The sequence below is a fragment of the Megascapheus bottae genome, chromosome 28 (genome assembly GCF_031878675.1).
Source record: "Megascapheus bottae isolate mThoBot1 chromosome 28, mThoBot2.hap1, whole genome shotgun sequence".
In the NCBI taxonomy this organism is placed as follows: domain Eukaryota; kingdom Metazoa; phylum Chordata; class Mammalia; order Rodentia; family Geomyidae; genus Megascapheus; species Megascapheus bottae.
Window position 1 is genome coordinate 4,437,917 of NC_143536.1, and position 21,059 is coordinate 4,458,975.

The following is a 21,059-nucleotide window of genomic DNA, read 5'->3' on the forward strand; positions in this document are numbered from 1 at the left end:
ACAGCACCACTTCTGGCTTTTTTTCTATGTATGTGGTACTGAGGAACTGAACCCAGAGCTTCATACACATTAAGAAAGCAGTCTACCACTAGACCAAACCCCCAGTCCTCATGTTTCTCCTAATCATAGTATTCTAGAAAGCATATTACTTCGTCACAAAAGTTTTGTATGACCAGTGTGAAAAATCCCTGGTTGATTAAATTAGCTACCCCCTCGGGAACAGTTTTAGGAGTGAAGCTCACCTCTTCTTGCATAACTGGAATCCATATCTTTAAACTGTACTACAACAAAGTCTGAACATTTGAACAAAATACTCTCCATTATTTCTTCACGTTTTGGTCCCAAACTGGATTCTGTACTTTTCTCATGTGCAGCATCAAGTACCAAATCACACTAAAATGAGAAATAAATGTTACAAAAACTTACAAAATAAACTTATAAAACAAACTTGGTAATAACCAGATGGGATGGGGAAAGTGATGAAAGGGCAACTCTGACCCAGAAGCAATGTTAAGCTGTAACCCCCTTGATACAACTCTTTTCAATTACCCTCCCCCCAAAAAAAAGAAAAGAAAAAAAAAAACACTTTACTTTAAAATTACACTCCAAATGTGAGCACGGTGGCTCATACCTGTAATCCTAGTTACTCAGGAGGCTGAAATCGAGGATCAAGGTTCAAAGCCAGCCCGAGCCCAAAAGGACTTGAGACTCTTATCTCCAATTAACTTCTAGAAAATGGTAAGTGGGGCTTGGCTGGAAGGCAGGGCAGTAGCCTTGAGCTGAAGAGCACAGGGACAGCACCCAGGTTGAGTCCAAGCCCCAAGATCCACCAAAAAAAAAAAAAAAACATTCTATTGTTCAGAGCTTTGCATCCATTTCACCATTCAAAAGTCCCCAAGTCACAATAGGCACACACCCATTTCCATAATGCTAGCTACTCAGGAGGCTGAGATCTGAGGACCAAGCTTCAAAGCCAGCCTGGGTAGGAAAGTCAGTGAGACTCATCTCCAATTAACCACTAGAAAACTGAAAGTGACACGCTGTTGTTCAAGAGGGTAGGGCAGTAGCCTTGTACTCAGGGAAAACACGCAGGCCCAGAGTTCAAGGCCCACAACTACCAAAAAAATTTAAAAAGCAAGGAAAATATTCTTTTTTTTATAAAACTATCATAGGAATTTACAGTGAGCTCATCACCACAAATATCTAAGTCAGAAGCTAAAAGATATTCAGAAACTGACACATAACACACAGCAGCTGATTTACATTAATAAAAAGTTAAGACTTAAAAGTTACCTTGGGACTATATGTTTTAAAAACTCCTTCATATACACCTCCATTCTTCACTTGTACTTCACATTTGGATCCCTAAAAACATAACGATTAAATTTTCAAACACATAGTATGCTATCTCTTCACCAGGGGTAAGTGTTTTCACTTCATAGTTTATATACATGAGATTTCATTCATTATTAGGTAAAAACTTTCAAAGCATTAACAATATGTTGAATTGTCAAGATTCTGAGGAAACCTTACTCAAAGAGCTTATATAGTGTGAATACTAATGCTCTACACTTCTCACCATGCTGACAGCTAAAGATGGAAGACAATCAATCATAAGCAGTATTTTATACATAAGGTAAAATAATAAGCTAATCGGATAAATAACTCCAATGACCTAACAAATATTAGTGGTGAATCAGTCACATTTTAAGTTCACACAATAACTTGGTAACTTACAACAACTGATGTAAGTATATGAACCATCCGCATATTCGCATAGATTCCATCAAAAGAAATCTGTAATATTAAAAAAGCACTATTAGAGGTTTTTCTTGTTATCAAAGTGATTTAGTGTATTTATTTTATTTTTGGTCAGTCATGGGCCTTGAACTCTGGGCCTGGGCACTGTCCTTGAGCTCTTCAGCTCAAGGCTACCGCCCTACCCCTTGAGCCACAGCCCCACTTCCAGTTTTCTGGTGGTTAATTGGAGATAAGTGTCTCACAGATTTTAGTGCCAAGTTGGCATTGAACATTGAACCTGGATCCTCAGATCTCAGCCTCCTGAGTAGCTAGGATTATAGGCGTGAGCTACCGCACCATGCTGATTTGGTGTATTTTGACACTTGCAAAGCAGGGTTCCTAATAATGAGGTCAGTCACACCAACCAACAACCGTGTGACTGTACATGACAGCTATCCCAAGCAGAGTGGCATGAATGGTGAGGTAGTTGGAGGAACACCTCCACTCTCCACACTGGCAGCTGTTGCAGGAATCTAAGTACTTATACAAATTCGCCCCCTGGAGCCAGGAGCGTGGCCTAGTGGTAGAGTGCTTGTCTGTCATGAACAAAGTCCTGGATTCAATTTCTCAGTCCCACATACTCAGAAAATGCTGAAAGTGGTGTTGTGACTCAAGTGATAGAGCTCCAATCTTGAGAAAGCCCAAGGACAGTGCTGAGTCCATGAGTTCAAGCCCCAGGACTGGCAAAAAAAAAAAAATTGTAGGCATGAGATTAGATGCACAATTCACACACTAGAATGCTTGCCTAGAATGTGTTAAACATATGGACCCAAGCCCAATGCCAAGGAAAAAGAGAGGTAACCAAAAAACAAACTGTGGCCAGAATATCCTAAGAAAGGTGACATTCATCTTACTAAATAAGAAGCACATTCTCAGTGAAGAGCACTGACTAGCTTCTTCACACTTAGGTGAGGCCAATACCAAGCCATACTACACAATATCAAAGTATGTCCTCATATGCTTATGGAACTAATGGCCACTTACATTCTTTATGTCTACTTTAAGGTCACTGATAAAGTTCCAAAATCTAAAACCAGAGGCCCTTTCTTTTCTTTCTTTTTTTTTTTTTTTTTTGCCAGTACTGGGCTTGAGCTCAGGGCCTGAGCACTGTCCTTGGACTTTCTCAAGGCTAGAGCTCTACCACTTGAGCCTCAGCACCACTTCTGGCTTTTTTCTATGTATGTGGGGTATCGAGGAATCGAACCCGGTTCTTCGTGCATGCTAGGCAAGCACTCTACCACTAGGCCAAACTCCCGGCCCCACCAGAGGCCCTTTCTAAAGAGATTCAGCAGGAAACAATAGCCAACTAGTTGAAAACTAAAACCCAACGAACTTCACAAACTCCAGTCCTAAAACAAAAGAACTTCTTTTTTTTTTTTGCCAGTCCTTGGCTTGAGCTCAGGGCCTGAGCACTGTCCTTGGACTTTCTCAAGGCTAGAACTCTTCTACCATTTGAGCCTCAGCACCATTTCCTGCTTTTTTCTATGTGTGTGGTAGCTAGGAATCGAACCTGGGTCTTCATGCATGATAGGCAAGCACTCTACCACTAAGCCAAACTCTTGGCCCCAAAAGAACTGATTATTAACTAGGACTGCATGTGACAAAAACACTTATAGTTTAGACTTCACAGTCAATAACAACAAAAAACACATATATCAAATAATTTTATACTAAGCTATATCAATCCATGAAATTTATCAGAAATAAAACTCAAAAGAATTTTGCTTTTGCCTTGACATTTAGTCCATGAAATGTTTCAATTACCAATTTTTCTGGAGAAATTTAAGTTACTCACCGATGACTGAGGCAGTCCTTTGTTACTATTTCGACCTCTGGAAAAAAATAAATATTTAAATAAATTTCACAGAGTAAACTAAAAAATAACTTTAAATTAAAAATATTGTATAAAGCCATTCAAATAAAAAACAGACAACTTGTGAAAAGGACACAACAAGGAGCCTACAGATACCCAAGGGTGTTTTTTTTGGCCTGCCCTGGGGCTTGAACTCAGGGCCTGAGCACTGCCCTTGGGCTTTCTCTTGGCTACAATTCTGTCACTTGAGCCACAGCACCATTTCCAGCTTTTTCTGTCTATGGGGTATTGAGAATCGACCCGGTCCTCATGCATGCTAGGCAAGCATTCTACCACTAGGCCAAACTCCTGGTCAGCTTACTATATTTATAACATAGCAATCGGGTTAAACACAATCAAGGTACAGTAGTAACTGATATCTCTTTCCTGGATGAGTGAGCAGATGATTAAATATTAATGTCGGGATTCTTTTTTGGGTTTTTTGGTTTTGTTTTTTGTTTTTTTGCCCATCCTGGGGATGAACTGATTAGGGCCTGAGTACTATCCTTAAACTTTCCTCAAGGCTAGTGATCTACCACTTGAGCCACAACACTACTTCCTGCTTTTTCATATATGTGGTACCAAGGAATCGAACCCAGGTCTTGGTGCATGCTAGGCAAGCACTCTACCACTAGGCCAAACTCCCTGCCCCTGATGCCAGCAGTCTTGAACATATTCAAATGTGCAGTGTCTGCCTATTCTGACATCTCCCTTTATGGAGTTCTCAGCATTCAGGCATAACAGATATGGTTTGATTGCCTTCATTCCAGTTATCAGTGTATCAATTTAATGCTTAGGCAATATGGTTTTTGCCTTTTTTTAATACCAGTCCTGGGACTTTCTCAAGGCTAGAGCTCTACCACTTGAGCCACAGCACCATTTCTGGCTTTTCCTATGAACTGAGGAATCAAACTTGGGTCTTTGTGCTTGCAAGGCAGGAACTCTACCACTAGGCCCAACTCCTGCCCCCACCCCTTTTTTTCTTTTAAGATCCTGTACCCACTCCTTCATTTTCAAAGAGTTTCTAATAAATGTTATTAAGAGAAAGGGTTTGATTCTTCAGTACCACATATATAGAATAAAGCTGGAAGTGGTGCTGTGGCTCAATTGGTAGAGCTCTAGCCTTGAGAAAGTCCAAGAACTGCTCAGGCCCTGAGCTCAAGTCCTGAGCTCAAGCCCGGAACTGGCAAAAAATAAAAAGGAGGGCCAGGAGTTTGGCCTAGTGGTAGAGTGTTTGCCTAGCATGCACAAAAACCCTGGTTCGATTTCTTGGTACCACATACATAGAAAAAAAGCTGGAAGTGGTGCTTTGGCTCAAGTGGTAGAGCTCTAGCCTTGAGAAATGTCCAAGGACAGTGCTCAGGCCCTGAGTTCAAGCCCCACAACTGGCAAAAAAAATAAAATAAAATAAAAAGGAAGGTCTTATCTACATGGGTTTAATTACAGAATCTAATATTCCCTAAATAATGAATAATAATAAGCTTTACTATAAAAGTAACAATCACTTTGTTATAAAGAACTACTGAGGGGCCGGGAGTTTGGCCTAGTGGTAGAGTGCTTGCCTAGCATGCACGAAGACCCGGGTTCGGTTCCTCGGTACCACATACATAGAAAAAAGCCAGAAGTGGTGCTTGGCTCAAGTGGTAGAGCTCTAGCCTTGAGAAAGCCTAAGGAGAGTGTTCAGGCCCTGAGCTCAAACTAATTATGAGCTGGGCATAACTTGGTGGTAGAGTGTACCTAACATGCATAGAGTCCTGGGTTCAATTCTTCAGAACCACCTAAAGAGCAAAGCAGTTTTGCTAAAGGCTAACACTCTACCCCCTTGATCCACAGCACCACTCCCGACTATCTGGTGGTTAATTGGAGAATCTCAAAGGACTTTCTGCCCCTACTGGTTTTGAACCAAGATCCTCAGATCTCAGCCTCCTGAGTAGAATTATAGGTAAGAGCCACCAGCCCCACCCCCCCATCCACCTCTATTTAATCAATGTATATGACATCAAGTAAAGGTTGATTTTTTGCCCCTTCTCTCCTTATGCGTTTAAATGGCACAAAAACAATTGAAAAAAAAAACTAAATCACTCAAAGCACTTTTATTTCTCCATGATGTCAGCATCTTGTATGTTGTGTTGATGTAGTGGCACATCTCACCACTTTATGTTGTGTTGATGTAGTGGCACATCTCACCACTTGGGAGGCAGAGGGAGGCAGATCAAGTTCTAGGTCAGTGTGGCCTCAAAGAGGAGTTCAAGGCCAGTAAAAGCCACTAAGCTTTTCCTCTACCATTAAGACACATTCTTAGCCCTAGACTTGAGATCGTCTCAGAGACTTTTCTGCCCAGGCTTGCTCTGAACTTCAATCCTCTAGATCTCAGGCTCCTGAGTAGGTAGGATTACAGTTGACTGACATCTACTTTTTCTGTTTCTCTCTTTATAGACCCATTCAGATTATACTTTACTTTTCCACTAATAGCTGGTACTCTACCACTTGAGCTACACCTTTATGCTTTATTCTTTTCGTCATTTACATACATATATCTGATCTAAACATCTATTTCATATTATACAAGTTAAATTTTCTGATCTGAAATGCTTCATTCCCAAACTGTTTAGAATTTAAGATTTTCCCTATTTCTTGGCATTCAAGTTTACCATTTGTTTTTCACATATACTATACATAACCTAAGCAGAAGGTAATTTTCACAGTATTTTCAATAAGCCTAGAATGCCAGATGGGTGCCAGTGGCTCACGTCTGTAATCCTAATTACTCAGGAGGCTGGAATCTGAGGACAGCAGTTTGAAACCAGCCCAAGCAGAAAAGTCCCCATGAGACTATCTCCAATAAACTACTCAAAAGGTCAGGAGTGACACTGTAGCTCAAGTGAGAGAGCGCACATCTTGAGCACAAAGAGCTCAGAGACAGAGTCCAGGCCCTGAGTTCAAGCCCCAAGACCAGCAACAAAGAAAAAAAAAAATACTCTGCACCTGTCCCATCATGTTGACACTCAGTTTCAAACTTTGCTCCAAGTTAGACTTGACTTCAGCTTTTCCACATAAGGTAGCTCAATCACTGACAATAATCTCAGGATAAACAATCACATCACAGAAAGGTCAAGATCATTATTTCATCCTAAAAATTATCAGGTAGACAAACATACAGAACCATCTACAATTCCATGTCTTTAATAATTATAGAATATTAATGGTATAGGGCCAAAAGCATGGCATAATGGTAGCATGCTCACCTAGTATTCACAAAACCCGGGGTTCAATTCCCCAGAATCACATACTTGAAAAAGCCGGGAGTTGTGCTGTGGCTAAAGTGGCAGAGTATTAGCCTTAATCAAGGTGTGTGTGTGTGTGTACACACATATATATGAAATATGTAAAAACCAGTGTTAATAACATCTTAAAAAAAGAATAGTAATGGCATATATTATGAAGTTAAAGTCATTCAAGCTCATATGTATAATCCTAGTTATTCAGGAGTCTGAGATCTGAGGATCATGGTTCAGAGCCATCCTGGACAGGAAAGTCATGAAATTTTTATATCCAATTAAACACACAAACACACACACACACACACACACAGAGTCACCAAAAAAGGGACTGGGAGTTTGGCCTAGTGGTAGTGTTTGCCCAGCAGACACAAAGACTGAGGTTCGATTCCTCGGTACCACATACATAGAAAAGCCAGAAATAGTGCTATGGCTCAAGCAGCAGAGTACTAGCCACAGTGCTCAGGCATTGAGTCTAATCCCCAGAACTGGCAAAAACAAAAAACAAACAAAACAGAAAAAGCCAGAAATGATGCTGTGGCTCAAGTGGTAGAGTGCTAGCCTTGAGCTCAAAGAGGCTCAGGGACAATGCCCAGGTCCTAAGTTGAGATCCCAGGACAGGCAAAAATAAATAAAATTTAAAATTTTTTTTTCCAGTCCTGGGCTTGGGCCTGAGCACTGTCCTTGGACTTTCTCAAGGCTAGAGCTCTACCACTTGAGCCTCAGCACCACTTCCGGCTTTTTTGTATGTATGTGGTACCAAGGAATTGAACTCAGGTCTTTGTGCATGCTAGGCAAGCACTTTAACCACTAGGCCAAACTCCCAGCCCAAATTTTAAAATTTTTGAAAAAAAAAAAGAAAAAAAAAGAGTAAGCAGGGCACTGGTGGCTCATGCCTGTAATCCTAACTAGTCAGAACAATGAGATCTGGAAATCACTATTCAAAGGCAGCCTGAGAAGAAAAGTCCCTGTGAAACTCTTATCTCCAATTAACCACTCAAAAACCCTAAGTGGCACTGTGGCTCAAGTGAGCCCTAGATTTGGGCCTGAGGCAGCCCCACTACCTGCACTCAAAACAAAACAAAAAGTATTAGGAACAAGTTAAGGGCTGGAGTACAGGCCTAATAGAGCTCAGTGGGGGAGCTCAGCATAAATAACCCTTCATTTGATAATACCCAGCACAGAAGAGAACAAGCATAAAAACAAACAACAAAAACAACCCAAGTAGGCCTGGATGGTGCCAGCCCTGCAGCAGTGAAGTTGGGCTAACGGGCAGAGCCTCCATTTATTTTCCAGTCTGTATGATTCTCAACGGAGAGACTATGGGCCAAACATGCACAGAGAACACCAAGCCTAGCAGAAACTGAGCCAAGAGGAACTTGCCCACTCAAAGATCCAGCCACGTCCTCTGTGGACTGTGAGCACTGATCCAGGAGCCAGAATCCAGGAGAGTCAAAGCTTCTGCCATCATAGTTCCCGGATCAAATATGTAAGGCACAATAAAATTTATTTTATTGATTGGTGATGGGGGTTGAACGCAGGGCCTGGGTGCTGTCCCTGAGCTTTTTTGCTCAAGGCAGTTCTATCACTTAGCCACAGCATCACTTTTAGTTTTCTGGTGGTTAACCAGAGAAAAAGCCCACAGACTTTCTGGTGCAGGCTGGCTTCAAACCGTGATCCTCAGATCTCAGCCCCCTGAATCACTGGTACCCCTTAGAATTTCAATGTCAGATAATTAACACTTTTGTTCCATACAACAGAGACACATTTATACAAAGTAATTATCACTTCTTCTGAAGTGCTGGGAATAAATCCAGGGCCTCACACATACAAGGCAAACACTCCACCCCTCACCTATACCATCAGTCCCTAGAAATTCAAATTTAACTGAACTCCAATAACCTAAACTGGAAATGTTTCCTTACTCGTTTGTGTCTCTACAGTAGTAATCACCCTCACGCCATCAACAACGTATTTTACATTGCAATGCCTTACATACACATTAACTCAGAAGTTTCTTAAAACAATCCTTACCTTCAATAATGCAATACATTCTAGTATTTTCTATTCATTTTCATTTTCCTAAAAATGCTTTGTCATGAGCCACTACAGTGATTTCACAATGTATTAAGGGGTCATGACCTGTAATTTGAAAAATACTTGAGATACGAAAAGTAATTTAACCTTGCCTTGCCCATTAATGAAGCACACTGTACTGTACTGTACACAGCAAGGCCCTTGGCTCAAAGCAGCCCAAGATGGCAACTTAGAAGCTCTTTCATTTTCTGAAGCTCTCCTTGTAAAGTTTCAAGCACACTCAGTTTCTTACTGCCTTGAAAAGTTCCACCTACCCACTTACTGGCAATCAAAAGGTACTTAAAAGATCCTAGGGTAGAGTCATATGTAAGGAAAGAGCAAATGAACTCCAAAAGAGATACAACACTATCTTTTCTGGACTCCACACAAAACATAACGTCAAAACAAAAACAAAAAAAAAAACCTTATGTCTTTAAGTCCTGATTTCCAAGCATGTCCAATAAACACCATGAGCCCCAGAAGAAAAATATACTACTTGGTTCAAAAAACAGCTGCTTAAAAAAATTAAACTATAACCATGATTAATCTTAACTACATCCAGTTCTTTTTAACAATTTACAAAAACATTATATGAGATGTTGCAATGTTTGGGACTGGATGTTTCGCCTAGTGGTAGACTACTTGCCTAGCATGCACATAGACCAGAGTTCAATTCCTCGGTATCACATACATAGAAAAATCCAGAAGTGAATTGGGTGTGGTTGCTCATGCCTGTAATCCTACTCAGGGGGCTGAGTGCTGAGGATCTCGGTTCAAATCCAGCCCAGGCACTAAAGACCCTGAGACTCTTATCTCCAATTAACCACCAGAAAACCAGAAGTGGCACTGTGGCTCCAGGGGCAGGGCAGTAGCCTTGAGATGAAGAGCTTAGGAACAGCACCCAGGCCCAGAGTTCAAGCCCTACAACTGACAAAAAAAACAAAACAAAACAAAACAAAAAAAAACTGTCCTCAATTCCACTGAGGCTATCAGTAATCTCAAACAAAATTTTGTTTAGAACAGACTATCTATAGAATATCACAATATTATCATTACCTCACCAAAATGATGTTCCCGAAGAAAAAAATGTTCTAAAATTCCACTCAAGGTAAACACACGCTCAACTACAGTGAAATTATGATGAAAAAACTTATTATAGCCAGTTGCTCACACCTGTAATCCTAGCTACTCAGGAGGTTTGAGGCCAGCCAGGGCAAGAATGTCCATGAGACTTCTCCAATTAAGCACTAGGAAACCGGAAGTGGTGCTAGCCTTCAGCAAAAAAGAACTCAGGGACACTGCCCAGGCTCTGAGTTCAGGACCAACAACAACAACAAAACTCTCAGACTGTCTTGTAAGGGGAAACATAATGGTTATTAAACTCCAGCAATAACTGGCTGGAGTTTGGCCTAGTGGTAAAGTGCCTGCCTAGCATGCAGGAAGAGTTAGGTTTGATTCCTCAGTAGCACATACATAGAAAAAAAGCAGGAAGTGGTGCTGTGGCTCAAGTGGTAGAGTGCTAGCCTTAAAGACCAAGGATAACGCTCAGGCCATGAGTTCAGTCCCCAAGACTGGCCAAAAAATAAGTAGCGATAATGTGGGTCCAGGAGTTTGGCCTAGTGGTAGAGTGCTTGCCTAGCATGCACAAAGATCTGGTTTGATTCCTTGGTACCACATACTCAAAAAAAGCCAGAAGTGGTGCTGTGGCTCAAGTGGCAGAGCTCTAGCTTTGATCAAAAGTACTCAAGGAATATGCCCAGATCCTGAATTCAAGCACCAGAATCACAACAGAGTATACTTCAAGATTTTTTTTTTTTTTTTTGCCAGTTCTGGGGCATAAATTTGGGACCTGCCTGGACACTGCACCTGAGCTTCTTTTGCTCAAGGCTAGCACTTTAAAACTTGAGCCACAGTACCACTTCTGGTTTTTTTTCTGTGTATGTGACAATGATGAATCGAACCAAGGACTTCATGCATGTTAGCCCAGCATTCTTCCAGTAAGCCCCATTCCCAGCCCCTTTTTAGGAAGAAGTGGGGGGGGGGGAGGAAAGAGAAAGAAAGAAAGAAAGTCAAAGCCCCTTATTAATAGCCATCTACAGTTTATCTCTAATGACCTAAGTGTCCATTAACTTTTTGGTCTAACTCAAGTATCACTCCCCACATAAAAGAATGAGTTGACAAAGGAGACAGCATAAATTAAGCTACAAAATCAGGCCATGATTAACTACAGATAAAAAATACATGTCTAGGGGCTGGGAATTTGCCTAGTGGTAGAGTGCTTGCCTTGCATGCACGAAGACCCAGGTTCAATTCCTTGGTATCACATACATAGAAAAAAGCTGGAAGTGGTGCTGAAGCTCAAGTGGTAGAGCTCTAGCCTTGAGAAAGTCCAAGGACAGTGCTCAGGCCGAGCTCAAGCCCAAAACTGGCAAAAAAACAAAACAAAAAAAACATGTCTAGCAGGGTAAACATGTCTAGCAGGGTACGGTGGCTCACACCTATAGTCCTAGCTACTCAGAAGGCTGAGATCTAAGGAGTATGGTTCAAAGCCAGCCCAGGAATTAAAGAATGTGAAACTGTTATCTCCAACTAACCACTAGACAACCTGAAGTGGCGCTGTGAGTCAAGGGATATGGTAATAGCCTTGAGCTAAAGAGCTCTGGCTCCGTGCCAAGGCTGAGTTCAAGCCCAATAACCACTCCCCTCCTCCCCCAAAAAAAAGTCTAGGCCCAGAGCATGGCCTAGTGGTAGAGTGCTCACCTAGCATGCACGAAGCCATGGGTTCGATTCCTCCGTACATACATAGAAAAAAGATTGAGAGGATGTTGTGGCTCAAGTGGTAGAGTGATAGCCTTGAACTGAAAAACTCAGCAACAGCACCCAGGCACAGTGTTCAGGAAAAAAAGTCTAAAATACCCATGCTTTCATCAAATTTTTGCTCAACTATTACCTCTTCAGTGATTGCTGTTCCTCTACCCATTTAAAACTGAAACCCATCCTCTCCCCGAACTTCATCCACCTTAACCTGATTCCTCTAATTCCAGTCTTATCCAATACCATACATTCATTGCTAACTTAAATTCTTGATTCTTTTTTCTTCAGTTGTGCGGTTTCAGTTTCAGGGAACTGTCCCTGAGCTCTTCAGCTCAAGGCTAGCTTTCTACTACTTGAGCCATAGCACCACTTCTGGCTTTTTCTGTGTTGTGGTATCAAGGAATCCTAGAGCTTTGTGCATGCTAGGCAAGGACTCTTATCACTAGGCCACACTCCCTGCCCATATTCTTTTCTTTTTTTGCCAGTCTTGGGGCTTGAACTCAGGGCCTGAGCACTGTCCTTGGGCTTTCTCAAGGCTAGAGCTCTACCACTTGAGCCACAGCACCACTTCCAGCTTTTTCCTATGTATTTGGCACCAAGGAATTGAACCCAGGTGTTCATGTATGCAAGCACTCTGCCACTAGGCCAAACTCCTGGCCTCATTTGTTTTTGCCAGTCTTGAGGCTTGTACTTAGGGCCTGAACACTGTCCTCGGGCTTTCTCAAGGCGAGCACTACAGCACCACTTCCAGCTTTTTCTATGTATGCAGTACTCAGGAATTGAAGAGCAGAGTATGGGGGCTAAAACAAGAGGATAGTGATTTCAAGGCCAGCCTGGGCTACATTCCTAGGGAGACTCTGTAGATTTATAGACAGATAAACAGATAGGCCAGACAGACAGACAGACAGACTCTCTCTCCAGGACAGCCACTGTCTTATTTATGAGTATATCACAAGAATCTGCTCCTGCCTTCTACACAGATTTTCAATAAATTTATGCTGAGTGTAGATATTTAAATCTTTTAGAAGGTACGTAGAGATGAATATTTCAGTGACATTTACATGGACGCATGATGAACTACAACAGTTTCTAACTTGGAATGCCTCAAGAGGTAGAAACCATAGAAGCAACAAGCTGAAGTTCCAAGCCTTCAAGAGATGGGGGAGACCTGAGGCCCAGGATTTCATCTGTAGTGTCACAAAACTTAAAAAAAAAAAAAAAAATAGGCAGGAGTTTGGCCTAGTGGTAGATTGCTCGCCTAGCATGCATAAAGCCCTGGGTTCAATTCCCGGTACCACATTCATAGAAAAAAGCCAGAAGTGGTGCTGTGGCTCAAGTGGCAGAGTGCTAGCCTTGAGCAAAATAAAGTCCAAGGACAGTGCTCAGGCCCTGAGTTCAAGCCCCAGGACTGGAAAAAAAAAAAAGAAACAAGTGTTTGTTCACATGATATCCTGTACCCAAGGAAATTTGGAAATTTTAATGTTCTTTAGGTTGGAGAAAAGGATAAGTCAGGCATGATGGTGCATTCCTTAAACCCTGTGCCCAGAAGGCTGAGGTCTTGGGCTTAAGGCCAGACTAAACCACAGAGCAAGAAAGTATCTTGAAAAAAATACCCATATGCATAAAGAAAAAAACAGAGAAGGGACTGTGGAAGGGAAGAGATGGAATAACCAATGATGAATACTGACAATACCATAAAATTACACACAAGTTACTAACTTAGCCATAAGTTAACAAATTTCAGGTGGGGGAAAGGACCGTGGAAAGGTTGGTTTAGAAAAAAAGCCTGGAGCTGGGGATGTGGCTTCGTGGTACAGTGCTTGCCTAGCATTCATGAAACCCTGGGTTCAAGTTTCCAGTACCACATAAACAGAAAAAGCTTGACTTAAGCCATCTGGTGGCTCCTGTTTGTAATCTTAGCTTCTCAGGAAGCTGAGATCTGGAGGTTGAAGCCAGCCAAGGCAGAAAAATTCTCAAGACTCCCAGCTAGAAAACAACCAACAAAATGTGGCAGGGAAAGCCGTGGCTTAAGTGGTAGAGCCCCAACCCAAGCAAGCACAAGACACTGAATTCAAACCACAGTAGCAAAAGAAAGAGGGGAAGTGGAGGGAGAGAACTGGATTGAGAGTCATAGTCAGGCATGGTGACTCTTGATTGTTACCCAGCACTGGAAAGGCAGAGTAGGAGGGTTACAAGCCAGCCCCTGGCTCCACAGCCAGGACCTTGTCTCATAAAAAAGACTGAGATTACACTCTTTCTTCCCTAGAGAAAGTCAAGTGTACAGAATATTACTCCTGAAAGTAATTTAAAAAACTGACATAAGTTAGATGTTACTTGAATGAAACATGATACACTGTAAAGAACATTTTCTTTCCCTTGCTCCCAGAATCTTATTTTAATTGCTGAGACAAACACAAATGAAGATATCCTAAAGGCTATTAACTGACTTACAAAGAAAGTGGAATCCAGTAAGGTGACTAGGGTCTGAAAACAATTCTGCAAAAACATTAACTGAAGATCTATATGGAAATTTTAGTATTTTAATAAGTCCAAAGCATAAGACTTCATTTATAGTATCAAAAGGGTATAACTTATACTCCAAGTAAAAGGATTTCTTTAAAGCACGAAAGTCTCCAGCCTTCCTTTTTGTGAAGCCTCAAGAAACAAAGACTCATTGGGAATAAAACAACCCAAAAATTATGCTGAAACAAAATGTATCTCATTTGTATGCTTAAGGAGAAAGAATGCAACTTGTAAGTCCCAGCTTCAGTTTTTAACAGTTGAAGTGGATCTGCCAGATTTCTTTCTGATGCCTAAGAAAAATAGGATGCATCTTTTCTTATAAAAGTTACATTAATTTTTTTATTCGGTTTTCATTAAATGCCACAGAAAGAAAAGGATGTTGGAGGATCCAGAGAGAGGGTGAGCTGCAGGAAAGACTCGTCTACTTTACCATCATCTAGAGTGAGGGTGAGCTGCAGGAAAGACTCGTCTACTTTACCATCATCTAGAGTGAGGGTGAGCTGCAGGAAAGACTCGTCTACTTTACCATCATCTATGGAGAAATGGGGAACCTGGGGCTTCCAAGTCGGAACTCAGCAGTTCCCGGCAGCAGAATTCCTTAAAACATGAATTCCTCTCCATAGTTTACTTGTAAACGAAATTCCCTGGATAAGAGACTGCCGAGGGTGGGCTTCTCTCAACTCCGAGCCCTGAAACCCCCGGTGTCCCTCTTGGAGGCCCTGGAGATGTGTGCGCTGCGGTTGGAGCCGGGCTGAGGCCCGCGGCAGGCCGGCGGCGAGGCGGGTGGCCCGTGGGCGCAGGGAACTGACTGGCGTGCCCTTGGCACGCGCTGGCGCTCCCTAGGTTAAGGGCACAGGCCACAATGGAACCGAGTCCCGTCTACTGGCGTTTACTCCTCCGTTTGAACACCGAGCGTTTTCTGAGTTGGGGAAACGCGAACTGACAGCCCCCCCGCCTCCCCCCGTCCCCGCCGCCGGCCTCCCGCACGCACTCCCTCCAGGATCGGCCCCGGTCCGCGGGACGACACCCGGCCTCCCGCGCCCGCCGCCGCCCGGGGGAGGCCGCACCTGCGCCTCCACCTTCGGGGACACCTCGCCGTCAGAAAGCTCCGGAGCTGGAGCGGGGGCTGGGGGAAAAAATGCGCAGCGGGCCGGCTCCTCGCGGCCCTCGCCCACCACAATGCACCGGCGCCCAGTCCACCACACAGCAGTGCGGCCCGGCGGGCAGGGAGGCCGCGAGGTGACCCGGAGCTCCCGCCCCAGCCCTCGGCGGGGGAGGGCGGCACGCCGCGGAGACGGCACCCGGCGCCGCTGGGCGCGAGTGAGGGAGCCCCCGCGCCGCCGCCTCAGTCCACGGGGGAGGGGATCCGGGCCGCTGCCCGCCCACCCTCCTCGCCTGTCCTTCCGCCGGCCCCGGAGGGGGAGGGTGGAGGACACGGGTAACGACCGGGGCGGGCCGGGCGCGGGGGGCCTAGAACGAACGCCGTCGTGGGGCGAGGCCGGACGCTCATGCTGCGGCCGGGGGCGCGGACTCGGCGCCCCCCGCGCCACCGGGGACGGGAGGCGCTTACAGAAGGTGGGAAGGGGGCTGGCGTCGGTGGAGCCTCGCACTGCCCGGCCGCACCGAGGGTCCCTCCATCTTGGCCGTCTGGGGGAGGGGACCCCGCCTGACACCGCGGAGCAGCCCCGCGGCCCCCGCCCGGGCGCCGCTCCAGCCGCCTCGGGCCCCCGGCCCCGCGCCCAGGCCGGCGGGTCACGGGGCGGGCGGGCGGCGGGGGAAGGGCCGCGAGGCCCCAGCTCCACCAGGCCTGGAGCCGGGGAGGGGGGCTGGGACGCCGACACCCACCTGCCCAGGCTGGGCCGCCCTCCGCCTGCGCCGACCGCCACGGAGGGGGAGGAGGAGGCCGCGGCCGCGGACGACGAGACCGAGGACGGGGCCGGCGCGGCGGCGGGCGACGTGAGGAGGCCGGGGCCGCCGCCGGGCTTGCGAGCACCGGCGGCCGCGGGCGGCGGCGGCGGCGGCGGCTGCTGCGGTGGCTGCTGCTGCTGCTGCTGCTGCTGCTGCTGGGGCTTCAGCGACATGGCGAGCGGCCCATGCACCGGCTCGCACGCCGGGCGGGGAAAGCCGGGGGCCGGGCGCGCCGAGACGACGCCGGAGCGCGGCGGGGACGCACGGGCGCCGAGCGGGGCGGCGCGGGGCGGCGCGACCGGGGGGGCGAGGGGCAGGAGTAGGACGACCCAGGGGCGGGGAGGCCCGCCGAAGCCGAGGAGCCGCGGGGAGCCGGGCAGGGACGCGCCGCCGCCGTGGCCGTTGCTACCAAAACAGTCTGAGGCGGAGGGAGGCGAGCGCGGCCCGCGGGGAGGGGGGCCGGGGCCGCGCGGGGGAGGGGCGGCGGAGGGATACGCGGCCGCGCCGCCCCGCCCGCCGCGCCGCGCCGTCCGCGGGAGCGAGCGCCTCCCGGGACAAGCGCAGGTGGCGGCGGCAGCACGGCGACGAGGCTCGGGGGCCGCCTTGGGACCCCGCGGAGCTGAGGCCTCCGAGTGGATCGGAGTCGGCAGCATCGCGGCGCTGGGTGCGGAGGTGCGGGGTTCGGGGACTCTTTACCGGAAGTCGGAAGGGTCAGGCGGAAGTAGAACGTGAGGCGGCCCTGAACCCGGGATGGACACGTGAGGAGCGGGCGCAGCGCCGGGCCGCGTTCGTGAGGGTCGGCGCGAGCCCATCGGCCCGGCCTGCGGGGATCCGCCCTCCGCGAGGTGGGCCTGCCCTTCGGGGAAGGCGTGGCGGGCTCACTCGGTCCCGCTGCCCCGGGGCCCGCCTGGCGTGGATGGATTGGTCGCTGCGCGGCCTGCTTTCCCGCGGTCTCCTTCAGCGTCCTCCGCCTCCGCGAAGGACCTCCTTTGCCCCCCACCTGATGCAACCCCGCGAGCGGTGCCCGCGGGCGCCTTGGGGGCGGAGACTGAGGCCCGCGACCTGCAGAGCCACCCGGACCGGACCGGAGGATGCGGCATCAGGCGCCCCGCCGCCCCGCCATTGCCCAGTGTCCCCAGTGCCTGCACACAGTAGGTCCCGCAGTGTCACTGCGAGTGTCCGGGCCGAGACTGGAACTGAGCCCCCCACACACACTCCCTGGGGCCTCCTCCAGCCGGGTAACTTTTCTCCACTTTTTCCAGCCCAGCGACACAATACCCAAAAAACTGTGACCTTCATTTGAACCCGTTTTCTCTCACTTGAACTTTTTTCCTCATTCACGAGACTGAAAAGGAAATGACGTGATTGGTAGAGCCGGGGGTAAATGGGGGTCTCACCTGGGATAAGTGGGGTCTCCCTCGATGCCTCCAAACAGTGCTTACAAAAAAATGTGAACTTTAGACCCTAATCCCTTTAGAAGTTTTACTTTAACTTTTGGGGCCAGCCAGCTCAGCAGTGTTTTTAAGTTTATTCTTTTAAAAAGTGAAATTACTTAAGGAAATAATGGAGGGGGGAACCACCAAAATTCCCCGAGTGTGTTAGATTTGACCAGATAAAAGACCTAGAAAAACTTGGAAGTGACTAAACCCAGAAGTCTGTAATTAAAATTAAAAATTGGAATTAACCTGAAGGCCAAGTTAAATAGAAAGATTCTTGCATTTAACAAGCATTGGAAAAGCAAGAACTCAGAAATCATCTTGATTTCCCAGTTACAGCAAAAGGAAGCCTGAGAGGAGAGAGTTGTTATTCTTTTTTTTAAACCCACAGTTATAAAACTTGAAAAGAAAATTAGCCTATAAAAAATTAGAAATAAAGATTCAGATAAGGAAAACCAAAAAAATCATTTTGCATTTGTACAATTACTTCTCTCAGATTTAATCTTTTGACCACCATTGCTGAGTCCAAGTTCCCAGAATTCCACAGAAGAACCAAGTTCCAAGCATAGGGGATAAAAAAAGAAAGACCTACCAAAAGTCCAAAAGTGACATATCTGAAAATTTCATTTAGACTGAGAAAACTCAAGCTTTAATCCACTATTATTGGGAAGCAAAGCTAACAATCTTACTAAGGCATTCACACATGCACACACACACACACACAAGTACTAAGAATTGAACTCTGATCCTTGCACTTGCTAGACAGACGTTCAACACCTGAGCCACTGCCTCAACCATTTTAGTGTTGGTTATTATTATTTTTTTTTTTTTAGCCAGTCCTGGGCTTGAGCTCAGGGCCTGAGCACTGTCCTTGGACTTTCTCAAGGCTAGAGCTCTACCACTTGAGCCTCAGCACCACTTCCGGCTTTTTTCTATGTATGTGGTGCCAAGGAATCAAACCCGAGTATTTGTGCATGCTAGGCAAGCACTTTAACCACTAGGCCAAACTCCCGGCCCCAGTGTTGGTTATTTTTTGAGATAGGGTCTCCCTTTATGCCTGAGAGGGTTTGGACCACCGTCCTCCTGTTTGTGATCCCAGCTCAGATGATAGAATTGTCCTTTACCATACAGCCCTTGGTTAAGATAAAGTGTTAAGAACCGTTTTTTTTTGGGGGGGGTGGGGAATCTTGGGGCTTGAACTCTGAGCCAGGTCACTGTCCCTGAGCTCTTCAGCTCTTCAGCTACCACCCTACCCTTGAGACACAGCCCCACTTCCCATTTTCTAGTGATTAATTGGAGTCTTTCAACTGGCTTTGAACCGCTGTCCTCAGATCTCAGCCTCCTGAGTAGCTAGGATTATGGGCATGAGCCACAGCACCCAGGTAAGAATTTTTTTTTTTTAACCCAAACTGACCTCAAGCCATGATAACTCAGATTGCGGGCTGGCACCACTTCTCCTATTTGAAAGTCTCCTACTTTGTGTACCATATGATGTGTCTCAGTACATTTAAAATATAAAACACCCCTACTTATGTCATTCGCAGACATTCTGTCTGCCCATTTACAATTACTCCTGATTCTCACTCTCAGACCCAGTCAATCACTAATCTACCTTCTGTATGAACACAGGCTTGCCTATTCATATTTCATATAAATGGAATCTTACTATAGGTGGCCTCTATGTCTGCCTTCTTCACTTAACATAATGGTTCTATTGCTTATTGTAGTGTTCTGACAGTGTTTCATTCCTTATCATTGCTGAATAGTACTTCACCATGCACCTTGTGTCCCTGCCTGCCACTTGATGAGACTTTGATGGTGTCACTTTTTTTGCTATTATGAACAACACTGCTGCGAACATTATTATGTGAACATATATTGTAGGTCTATTAGTACATGTACTTTCATATGTTTGAAGTAGGCTCTGATAAAAGAAATTATTGGATAGTAAACTTTTTTTTTTTTTTTTTTGCCAGTCCTGGGCTTGAGCTCAGGGCCTGAGCACTGTCCTTGGACTTTCTCAAGGGTAGAGCTCTACCACTTGAGCCTCAGCACCATTTCCAGCTTTTTTCTATGTATGTGGTACCGAGGAATCGAATCCGGGTCTTAGTGCATGCTAGGCAAGCACTCTACCACTAGGCCAAACTCCCGGCCCAAGGGATAGTAAACTTTTAAAAAATTTTTTTCAAATCTTTTTCTAAGGATACTCTATGATTTTTGGCCGGGGGGCGGGGTGGAAGTCATGGGGCTTGAACTCAGGGCCTGGACACTGTACATTGAGCCACAACACTACTTTCTGCTCCTGAGTGGTTAACTGGAGATAAGCATCTCACAAGAACGTTTCTGCCTGGACTGGCTTTCAACTGTGATCCTTAGATTTCAGCCTTTTATTTCTATTCATATTAAATACTTTGATGCTTATCATAAAAACTGATTTCTTCTTTATATTAAAATGACAACTGATAGTTTCAGGTAGGAGGGAGATAGAGATGGGAAGATTAAGTTGCAGGCCAGGGGCTGAGAATTTGATTTAGTGGTAGAATGCTTGAAGCATGCCTAAAGTCCTGGGTTCAGTTCCTCAGTACCACATAAACAGAAGGGGAAAAAAAAGTGGTACTGTGGCTCAAGTGGTAGAGCGCTAACCTTGGGCACTGTCCTTGGACACTTTTTGCTCAAAGCTAGCGCTTTGCTACTTAAGCCACAGCACCACTTCCAGCTTTTTCTATGTATGTGGTACTGAGGAATCAAACCCAGGGCTTTGTGCATGCTAGGCAAGCACTTTGCAGCTAGGCTACGCTCCTGGCCCTGGCTTATGCCTTTAATACTGTCTGTGTTAGAACTTGAGATAGGATCTCAATCCAAGGCCAAAAGCACCACAGCAAAAGCATGAGACTCTATCTCAGATAAAAAATCATGGGGCGGGGAGTTTGGCCTAGTGGTAGAGTGCTTGCTTAGCAGGCACCAAGACCCAGGTTCAGTTCCTTGGTACCACATACATAGAAAAATCCAGCAGTGGTGCTGTGACTCAAGTGGTAGAGTGCTATCCTTGAGAAAGCTTAAGTTCAAGCCCCAGGACTAACAACAACAAAAAAATCAACTAAAAACTAAAAGGGCAGTGGCTTGGCTCAAGTGGTAGAGCTCTTACCTAGCAAGCATAAGACCCTGAGTTCAAATCCCAGTACTAGGGAGAAAAAAAATGGAAATTGAGATAAACTTCTATGGACAATGGAATCCCAGCACTTGGGAGGTTAAGGTAGGAAGATTGTGAGTTCAAGGCCAGTCTGGCTACATAGACAATGTTATAGAATTTAGGGAAAAAAAAAAAAAAAGCTTGGAGAAAGAATCTCAGACTTAGGAATTTAGTCCTAAAGA

General features: G+C 45.8%; 1 protein-coding gene across 1 annotated transcript in view; it reads right to left on the reverse strand.

The window, feature by feature from the left end:
* The window catches only part of Atxn2 (ataxin 2), a 62,866-nt gene extending 46,577 nt beyond the window's left edge, over positions 1–16,289 (reverse strand). The window contains 5 exon segments of the mRNA XM_090320058.1: positions 243–393; positions 1,294–1,365; positions 1,738–1,797; positions 3,596–3,632; positions 16,189–16,289. Coding sequence (XP_090176184.1) covers positions 243–393; positions 1,294–1,365; positions 1,738–1,770 — 256 coding nt within the window. The 5' untranslated portion in view covers positions 1,771–1,797; positions 3,596–3,632; positions 16,189–16,289.
* Between the last annotated feature and the right edge of the window lie 4,770 nt (positions 16,290–21,059).